Below are 10656 nucleotides of genomic sequence, written 5' to 3' on the forward strand. Positions count from 1 at the left end.
ATACGTCTGCGTCGCCTTGCGCGCTCGTCCTACGCGTCTCGAGAGGGGAGACGCGCAGCCCGCGCGCGCGTCAAGCCGGACTTGATTTTGAGCCGGACTCATTTTGAGCGCACGCGGCGGAAGTGGCAGCCCCGACGTCACGTGGCCGGCATATGATCTTCCGGCGGCTTGGAAACAGGTGTTGTCGAAGTTTCGGAATCGGACCGATACGCCGGGAGTCGCTGCCGAAGTTTCGCCAGCGATGGAAGGGGTCAACAATGAAGCTCTGATCGCCTGCGTTGATTGAGGCTCGGCCTGCCCTTTGGCAAGCGAAGCATAAACATCACAAAAATAAGCACATGACGAGGTGCTTGTGGACCGAGGTGGCGAGGATCGTCATGCCCGACGCTGCCGTAACAGGTAAGTGCTCGCTATTTTATACGGGTGTCATACGAGAGCACTTTCGAACCCGATCGAGCCCGATCGGGATTTGTGTTCACAATTGCTTGTACCGCGCAATGAGCGTAGAGCCGATGGCGATCCAGAAATTTGATATCGCTCGATCGCGATCGAAAGCCTGTGTGGAACCGGTATAAGCTGCCTCTTATCAGCCAACTCTCCGATGTTTAAAACGCGTTTTATCTGTGCAGATGACGTTATCACAGCGCCACAGAAGCGCTGGAAATCCCTGAGGGATAAATTTCGCCGCCTTCTGAAGGGACTGCAGGAAGAAAAAAAGAGCGGCGCCGGTGCAGACGACGTGCAGGACGACGTCGTCTGGCCGTTTTTCGAGCAAATGATGTTCCTGCGCGACACAATGGAATATAGACCTTAAGTGATTTTGAAGTTTCAATCTTAGCCGACGTGTTGAAAATGAAACACGGGCTGCAAGTGTTTTCCGTTTACTATGTTGACCGGCGATGCCGTATGTTTATATTGTAGCAGGTAATGGGCCGAATTTGTGGGGCCCCAAAATCGCGCTTGCATGAGTTAAATCGACGCGTAGTATGCTTATATTCAGCTTTGTCTAATTGGCGATAAAAGATGTGTGCATCATCGCTAGTGCGATTATCGCATATTTCGTTAAATGTGATCTGGTCAGGGCACATATATGCAGTACAAGGATAGTTTTGTATATTTATTTAGGTACCCACAAAGCCGGTTTTTGCTTGCAGTGGGGAGCAGAGAAAGCAGAAAAACAAGTACAAAATAACACCTAAAGTAGCACATAAAAACCTAATATAATAAAGCACAGGACAGAAGTGCAGAGAATAGCACATACAAACTAGCAGGACAATCTAAAAGAAAAGGACTTGCCTGATGCGCGCGCGCGCACACACACACACACACACACACACACACACACACACACACACACACACACACACAAAAAAAAAAGAAAAACTTTGGCAATAGTCATTCATACCACAAGAGGCATGCGTTGTGTTAGGTGCAAGTGGTTTCCTTTGATTCTATGCACTGATCCTAAAAGGCAGCGTGCAAGTGCATAGCAGTATTTAGCCGCGCATTGAATATTGCTATATTCACGTCTGTCTGGGGCACTGCAATGAGCAGCTTTAATTTTGCGTTTTGTTGCTAGCCAGCCCTGTGCAAATCAGTGCTCCATCACAAACAATCAAATTTTACCTAGCTCGCTCAAGGATTCATTCAGTGCCCTCATGCTGTAGGAATAAATGCACCAAAGTATTGACGGCATTGTCAGCTGTGTGATTGATAATGCTGGTTTTTGTGTCTGCTCAGCGGTGTCCTTACCTAATTATCAGCCTGCGGTGACTTTGTGGATCCCAAGCGATGTGGTTATTGGTTTAAGCAATGCTTTCACAATGTTTGTGGAGAACGCTGTTACTGCTTAGCAGACATTTCCCAGTAGAGACTACACGATCCAGTTTACTCTTATTTGCACTGTGGAAAAAGTTATTACTGGAATTTTACGTGTCTAAACCACGATCTGTTTACGTTATTATATCCGGTATTTGCACTATGTCCGGTAGTGGTCACTCGTGCAAGACTGTAGCCGGCAGTCAGCAGGGATGACAGTGGTTCAACGACTACATTAATTTCAGTATAATGCCTTAAGTAAGACCTATTTGGCAAAACAGCAGCAGCAGCGGTGGGAAAGTCGAAAGAAGAGGCAAAGAAAGCTTTTGTTTAAGAAACCTTCTGGAGGGTTTCGCTCGCTAAAATCAGCTTCACTGGGCCAACAAAAAACCTTGCATGGCAGATGGCAAGGTGACAAACATGATTATACAAAACTTCCTAAATACAAACAACAACTGCACTGACTGCTACATTTTACATAGCTTTGCACTGTGTTTATACATACACTGAATTAAGAAAAACAGTTTAGTATGGCGTGAAGTTTAAAAACAAATGAAAGGAAAACAGTTACAAGCCGAGAACATTTCAAGTAAGAAACTGTAACAACAGGAAAAAGCCTCATGTTAAAACATGACATAACAATACTATTACTGAATGTTGAGAGAGTAGAAACATACATCTTTCAATATGAAATTTATTAAGTGGGCACACTGATTAAGTGTAGTGGAATGCTAATTGATGTATTTCGAAACTGAAGCATTCCAGATATGCACTCTTTCGAGTACAAGGTATCACTAGGCGTTAGGCACGCAGATCTCATGGGGAACTGCTTAAATGTATGAGAAGCAAAAAAAAAAGAAAAATACAAAAGCTACATTTCAGTGCATGCAAAAAATGTTCATTCTGGTTGTGTACGCAAGCTCTACAAAACTGACTCAGAGTTTCGGCGTTGCTTTCTAATAAAATGACACCTTAAAACAAATGTGGATGGGCTTGAGCCATTACATATTTTTGCCCTTAGACCGGCACATTATTTGCACTTTTGCAATATGTGCAAACCTTAATACGCTCACATGCAGGACATCAGGCAACCTTCCATCTGTGCCCCCATCGAGTGAGGAGGAAAGCGCTGCGGACATTTTAACAAAGATGTGCCAGTTTTCTGATCTGGCATCGCTTGAGGTGCCGTCACCATCCGGTGAAGCGTCGCAAGCGACACTGTCTACGGTGTCACATGAGTCACTGGAATCCCAGGACATTTTGGAATCTCTGGAATCACCGGTGCTTCAAGATGTGCTGGTTCCGGAGACTTCTGAGGCACACCACAGCAGGCAGCAGTCACAAACATCGCTGCCCTCAGCAGGCAGTCACAAGCAAGGGACGCTGGGCAGTGTTCCTTCTGAAGCAACATCATCAAGAGGGGGGAAAGGAAAAAGAAAGATGACAGTCAAATAATATTAGAGCAATTGGGCAATGTTACATGTGCAATGAAAACATGCAAACCGCAGGACGACCTCGAAATGTTTTGTTTCTCTCTGCTCAAAGACATGAGAGAGGTCCCTGAGGACAGGAGTCTCACCATGAAAATTAAATTAATGCAAGTAGTGGAGGAATTAAAAAAATAGTGTTTTAAAAAATAGCATATAACAGTTTGTTAATGTACAATTTTGACTTATGCTATATTTTGTGTTTTTGTTTGAATTTCATTCTTATAATTTATTCCATTTTATGTTGTAATTGTGCATTTATTGTTTGCATTTGTCTATGTGAAGTTTTGTCGTCCATAAGTTAAATAAATTATTGTTTTCAACCGAGTACTGAAGCAATGTTTCAGCATTAAAACAAATAGTAACAACATGTACAGAAAAGTATGAATGCTGCTTACGGTATTGTGGTGAAAGCAGTAAACGTATATATATATATATATATATATATATATATATATATATATATATATATATATATGCCTGCCATTGTTGCTTGCATGACTTACATCACTGGAGTGGAAGTAGCTGTAGGTCATGGAGCTGCTTCACGGCTGCTTCCTTTGACACACCAGGTTGGTTCCACTGCCAGGGGACCTCACCAGCACTGCTGCAGAAGTACACCATCAGAAGATTTCCGGCATCCGCAGCTCTAGCTTCAAAGTTTCTGGCACGTGTGGTGCGAAGTGGAAAGTAGCCCTGCTCCGAGCCATCCCTTGGCATGCCTTGCCGCCAGTGCCCCGGCACAACATTCCCAAAACTGTCCTCCCTGTCTGTGAAATGATGCACGTCTGGATTAAGGATGGACAGGAAGTTGTGCAAGATGCAAGCTGCTTTGATGACAAAGTCAACATTCTCAGGCTGCAAAGGGATGGTTCGGAGGAGTATGCGCCACCGGGCTGCCGTGATGTCAAAGGCATTTTCCACGCACCTCCTGGAAAAAAAAAAGGAAAATCATTGATTTTTATTCAGGCTGATGCAATCCAATACCTTCCTTTAAACAAAAGAAAAGTGCGGAAGGGTTGGAAGCTCTTGCTGGTGCATACTTAGGGACAGCATAATACTTTGGGATACCATAAAAAAGGTAAGCCAATACGAATGCTTGTTCCTGTGTAGTCATGTCTCATGTTTTTTTCTTTCTTTTCTCTGTTCCCAAGTATTCAACAAAAGTCATTGATGTGAAGTGTGAAAGGTTAGCTAGCAACGAATGGTTATTCCATGAGCTGTCACACTAAGCATCAGCTATTATGCATATTAAGCTCGTTACATATTTGTTCTATGTATATACTGCCACTGTACATTACGGCCTTGTACCAATAGAATACTAGCTTCCATGTTTAATTTTGTGGTACGCAGCTGTATTTGTGCAAACATTGCATGTCATACAATACGACACTTAATAGTGAAATGATCTCATCTGCGAACTCGTGACACAAAGTTGAATGAAAACTTTTTGTGCAATTTTAATAGATGTCTGCTTTTCATGGGTTTGCAGTACCAAAGTTCACAGAATTTTTGGTGAACTGGTCGTATTTTGTATGCATTTCTGTTTCATTTTAGAATTTAACCATGCTTACTGCAAATCAGTAATTTTATCGTACCGTGCTCGGCTCAGTCGGTAGTTGAACACCCTTCGTGCATCATTCAGCTGCTTTGCTGGAAATGGACGCATAAAATCGCTGCGCAGCTGGAATGCCTCGTCCCCAATGAAGGTGAAAGGTGCAACAGTGGCCGTTGTTCCAGGAAGTCGAGCAAAAGCAGGCACAGAGAGGCGCTCTTGTCGAAGGGCTTTTCCAAATGTGGAGTTCGGGAAGACGCCACCATCGCTATGACGGCCTTCTGCTCCAACATATATCATGATGTACTTGTAGTTGCTGTCAACAACAGCCATCAGTACCACCGAAAAGGTGCCCTGAAAATTGGTGTTCAAGAATTACAGCAGAGGCACAAGTATGCGTAACATGATGAAAGGGGGACAGGCAGCTATTAATAAGCAAAGTGAAAGAGCATATTTGTAAATGCCAGGTGCATCCACTACGTGGGTTTAAATACCAAGGTTACATGCGACGAGGATAACTGAGGGGCAGCAGTTATGTCGCAGCCTTGTGAGGTCTGGCAACATGCATTGCCTGTACAGAAACCAAAATATAGAGTTGACAAACACAAGATTGCGTGCATTTGCTTACATACAGGGTGTTTCATTTTAGCTGCACCAAATTTAAAAAAAAATTGCCTGTGGCAGATAGCACAATTATAATCCTTGATTTTTCCAAGCAGTGCTACACATGTGTTGCTGTGTTACATATATACGGGGTGTTTCATTTTAGCTGCACCAAATTTTTAAAAATTGCCTGTGGCAAATAGCACAATTATAATCCTTGATCTAAACTACTCGATGAGGCGGCCATTACTTCCATGAGAAATCAAAATGTCTAATCAAGTAATTAACATAATTACGCTAATTGACCTTTTAATTATTTATTTTACGGCACATATCTTAATCTACTAATTATAGCCGGTGAGTTCGCAAGGCGTATCCACTTGGAATGAATTCTCAGGACTGAACCAGTTTCTAGATGTTAATTTTCAAAATGTCAGACGAAATCCATGGGCAACTTTATTTATTCATTTATTTTCAAATACTGAAGCCCTATGCAGGGGTATTGCAGGAGTGGGGTACATAGAATACATAAATGAAAGAAGTCGAACAGTAATATCACACCAATGCTTCTACAAAATCAGATGTCGCCATTTCACGAACACAACCGGCTAAATCATTCCAGCTTTCAATGACTCGGAAAAAAACGGTGTTTCAATACGTTAGTGCACGCAAAAAAGGGCTTTAGGTTAAGGCTGTGGCCACGTCTAGTCGGAAGAGCACTAGCATGCATGCTTTTATGCTTCCATGCATAAAACAGCGTTTTCTTCAGAAAGTTAACTGGGTGGGCGTTCCGCCCATGCATGTTGTCGGACACTTTGAAAATTAATATCTCAAAACTGGTTCAGTCCTGAGCATTCGCTCCAAGTGAATACGCCTTGCGAACTCACCGGCTATAATTCGTAGATTAAAAGATGTGCCGTAAAAATTATTTAAAAAGTTAATTAGCGTAATCATGTTAATTACTCAATTAGACGTTTTGATTTCTCATGGAAGTAATGGCCGCCTCATCGAGTAGTTTAGATCAAGGATTATAATTGTGCTATTTGCCACAGGCAATTTTTAAAAATTTGGTGCAGCTAAAATGAAACACCCCGTATATATGTAACACAGCAACACATGTGTAGCACTGCTTGGAAAAATGCAACCTTTCAATAAATCAAACTATGAATGAAAGCATTAAGATTGGCATCACGTAGTTGGTAGCAACTGTAAATCCAATCACACACTTGCATAATTATTTCAGTGGCGTCGATACACCTTATACATGCACAAATTTACCTTGTAGTTGAAGTACAAGCTGCCAGAATTCCGAGGAGCAATTATGGCAACGTGTTTTCCGTCAACTGCTCCCAAACAGTTTGGGAACTGCCACTGTGCGGCAAATCCATCGGCAATCTGCGCCCACTCAGACGTGCTTGGTACCTGGAAATATCCAAAGCAACAAGTACTGCTCCTGTAATTTCTCATTACAAGTGGCTGAAAGGAACAGTGGAAATTCAGTTGTGATTGTGCAAAATCACACGTCTCTTTTAGCTACACAAAATTTAAAAAATAGAGCAATATAATTCACAATGAAGTTATTACTATCATCGAAGTGTCCAGACTGGCAGCTCTAGATAATGAGTAATTTGTAGAGGTGGGCGAATTTTCGAAGTTTCAAATATGACAGAAATTCCACACCAACCATTCGTATTCGAAAATGAACTATTTGTGTGTTTTTGAAATATCGAAACTAAATAAATATTTTGCAAAAAATAACTGTTAAGGTTCGTTACTGTTCTTCGTCTGCTAAACAAAGTAGTGTACCACAAATGATCAAAATTGAAACAACAACAACAAAAGTTTCGAAGCAATGCAGGCACAAACTGACTAATGCAAGCTTTGTTTTCGGTTTTGCAGCAGAAGCCTACATTACAGCCTGTGATTTTTGCTTGTGGTCTGTCATGTAGTCTTTTTTGGCAGCCTAGTCATGCATCGTTTTCTCTTTTACACTAAAATAAGTGATGCTTTTTTTGCAACGGGCCCTATTACCTATGTCTTTGGCGCAGAAGTCCTCCAGCAGATTCTTTTTCCCACAACTTCAGATCTTTATTAGGCAAACCATTTATTTAGCGTTCATGCAAAGCTTGTCACACAGCAGCCATTCATTTGGAAATCTTGTTTCCAACCAGGCCCTAAAAGGTTCAGATTATTTGTGCAGTTTTTTTTAATCTGACACGATTTTGGCCGCACTTGAATGAGGCGAAATGCAAAAATGCCCGTCTGCTTGCGTTGTAGTGCACGTTAAAGAACCCCAGGTGGTCAAAACTAATCCGGAGCCCTGCACTACGGCGTGCTTCATAATCAGAATTGGTTTTGGCACGCAAAACCTCAGAAAGAAGATTTTGAAATTGATCCTAATTAAGCCTGACAGCTATACTTTTTCTCAGTAGTCAGTACTAGTGTGGTGCTTAGTTATATCAAAAGAAATATTGCTGTTGTAATTATATTAGTCTGCATTTGACTCTTCGATATTCGATTCACATTTGACAAAGTTGATATTCACCTACCTCTAGTAATTTGTGCAAGTAACATGTGTAACTAAGAGTTACGTATTATAACTTTTTATGTTGTTGTCGGAATAAAGTAGAAATTTAGGAGAACCAATGAAACAAGTGATAGGTTTACATGCAGAGCAGTACTTAAACATGTGTGCCAGCTGTGTCCCTCACAGCTGTGTGACATTACCTTCATGTAGTGGTCTTTGAGCCTTGCCCAGATTGCTCGACAGGCCACATGAATGCACACTCTAGCCGTCTCAATCCCCACACGGTAAGCCAAGGCAACGTCTTTTATGTCTTGCCCGGATGCCAAGTAGCTGGAATGCAAGTAGGAAAAAAATTAGTACCCATTTTTCAATTGTTGTTTGCACATTAATTATGATATGACTTGACATGACAATGATTATTTCTATGGCTATGGGGGCATTTTTTGGGTGACATACGATCAAAATTTAATTTGGGTAGGTTAACTACCACCTTTGTTTAATACTACATGTGCAAGCATTCCTCAGGGCATGTTTTACAAGTTGCACAAGGTCAAAAGCGCTGAGGTAGCTTTTGCGTGATGGCACTCGATGGCAAAGTTTTTCGATAAAGTTAGTCATAATTGCTACACTGGTAATGCACACAGTTCAAACTTGCAGCCTCTTTGACCGATGTGAAATACTTTTTTTTTCAAGTATTTTTTTTCATGCGCATTGTCAGTTGCGTCGCTACTATTTTTCTTGTTTTTAATCAGCGTTTTGTGACCCATTCCTTATTTGCTTATGCGTTTTATTTAGTTGTGTGTAATGAACCAGATTATATACTAGTTTTTTTTTCATTCACGCGCATTGTCAGTTGCTTCGTTATAATTTATTTTGTTTTGTTTCAATGTATTGTGGCCCCTCCCTGCTTTGGCTTGCCAAAAGACAGCTGGCAGTATGTAAACAAATAAATCAAATAAATCACATTCAATCACAAAAAAAGAGTTTCCTGTTTAGGCTGCACATTCCGTATTCCTCCAATTGCACATTATTTCTGTAAGGGCAACTAGCCTTTACAAACCTCAATGCTATAGCAAGTCGTTCTCCAGGCTCCAGGGGTTCTCGAATGTGGTGCTGCCGTGTGAGGTCCTCTGCGACAAAGCTCAATAGCTTGTCAAAAAGCTGCGGCGTCATGCTGGAAGAACTTATAGAAAAATCCATGGTCACCCTGACGCATTCGTTGCATCTGTAAAAAATGATGCATTATAACTTGGCAGAAGGTCCGTGCGCCCTACCCATATACACATGCCTGCATCAGGAGCTGTACACTTTTCAATGACACAAACATATAGCCACTAGTCATGATTAATTTTACCCCCTGCATTGTTTATATGCTTGAATACAAACAGTGTGTCGGCAAAACAGAACAGCCAGTGAATGTTAGATTATAAAAAAATTCGGCGGCCACTGCCAAGAAACTTCCGAAAGCATTCGCACAGCATTTTAACCTGCCATGTCACTATTTAGGTACATTACACCTCATATTGTAGTCACACTTCCGAGAGACAAAAGTATAGGGAATCATATCTCATCCACAAGTTTATTAAATGACAACCAACACGTATGAATGTTTCAAACGGTGCTCTTGAATTCATTTGCTACACTAATGGCACACATATAACTAGCAGTCCTTAACTCTTTTTGTAGGGGTGTGCAAATACTGAATAGTAGATTTAGAATCAAATATCGAATCAAAAGAAACAAACAACAGGATATTGAATTAAATATCGAATAGCAGAAAATGTATTACAAAACATAATGCTTTACAAATTTTGTGCAGGAAAGGAGGGTGCTGCACAGGCTCTGTATATACGGTATGGTCTACTGTTAATGAAGGGGACTTCAAATTAGCATTCCAGCACTGGTTACAGCTCAGTTCTACTATATGAAGGTCTGGAAAATACTTGTGTTATTAATAGATTGTCTGTTGAATAGAATCAAGTACTTTTTTCTTTCTGAAGCTGAAGAATTAGTTACGGTGTGTTGTACTTCATACGCCTACACGGGTTATACTGACGGCTGTGGAAGCGGCGTTAAGTATCGTCACCGCATATCTAATATACGATCTGCGTGCCATCCCGGTGGCTAATCAGCGCCCGACCTTCGCCCATGCCTTTTTTGTGTGTGTGTGCTTTCCGAAATACGCCCTGATCTTGTCGTTCCCTCCGTTCGCGTACGTCGCGTTATCGTTTCGATCGGTGCTGTCAACCTGGACGAGCCTTGTACCGACGAGGCGGTGCCACTAAATTGCGGCGTTCGCGCGCTGTGTGTGCGATTGATCCCCGCATTACTGCTTAACACTAGACAAGGCCGGCTGTAAAAAGGGCGAATTGCCCGTTTTACAGCATACGCAATGGTACAGCGCTCGCTAAACTAAAACTGTCTACTTTCACTTACGTCCCCTATGCGCGCACACAAACACGCTGATATAGGAAAGCAATTTCTGTCCCGACGAAGACAAATCCCCATGTGGAAATAGTGGCTCCTTGTTCTACTACTGTAGATCATGGAAAGAGGTTACTTACAGCCGTATAGTAAAGTCCTTCTTCTTTACGCCGTTGAAAGACGGGCCGGACCCACCAAAGTCGCTGCAGACGCTTTCTTCGTTCCCGCCGCCTTTGCAAGAG

The 10656-nt window shown here is 41.9% G+C and overlaps 1 protein-coding gene across 2 annotated transcripts; it reads right to left on the reverse strand.

Moving 5' to 3' along the window:
• Positions 1–1104: 1104 nt before the first annotated feature.
• LOC119435724 (uncharacterized) lies at positions 1105–9640 on the reverse strand. Of its 2 annotated transcripts, none has more exons than XM_049659901.1 (3): positions 9051–9183; positions 8191–8320; positions 1105–3217 (listed from the first exon to the last, which is right to left on the reverse strand). In XM_049659901.1, the coding sequence occupies exons 1-3, from the start codon at positions 9161–9163 to the stop codon at positions 3041–3043; spliced, it is 420 nt and encodes a 139-aa protein (XP_049515858.1). In that variant the 5' UTR covers positions 9164–9183; the 3' UTR covers positions 1105–3040. The 2 variants fall into 2 exon arrangements, with proteins under 2 accessions (XP_049515858.1, XP_037558376.2); XM_037702448.2 differs by lacking the exon at positions 1105–3217 and adding an exon at positions 6471–6885 and having other exon boundaries at positions 9051–9640.
• Positions 9641–10656: the final 1016 nt, after the last annotated feature.

The sequence above is a fragment of the Dermacentor silvarum genome, unplaced genomic scaffold (assembly GCF_013339745.2).
Source record: "Dermacentor silvarum isolate Dsil-2018 unplaced genomic scaffold, BIME_Dsil_1.4 Seq859, whole genome shotgun sequence".
Lineage (NCBI taxonomy): Eukaryota > Metazoa > Arthropoda > Arachnida > Ixodida > Ixodidae > Dermacentor > Dermacentor silvarum.

Excerpts from the sequence above, each read along its gene's own strand:
- LOC119435724 (XM_037702448.2), bottom strand. The coding sequence starts at position 9,190 with ATGGATTTTTCTATAAGTTCTTCCAGCATGACGCCGCAGCTTTTTGAC. Across the intron at positions 8,321-9,050 it reads CGACTTGCTATAGCATTGAG|CTACTTGGCATCCGGGCAAG; the intron begins GTTTGTAAAGGC and ends CTTGCATTCCAG. Across the intron at positions 6,886-8,190 it reads TCAAAGACCACTACATGAAG|GTACCAAGCACGTCTGAGTG; the intron begins GTAATGTCACAC and ends GGATATTTCCAG.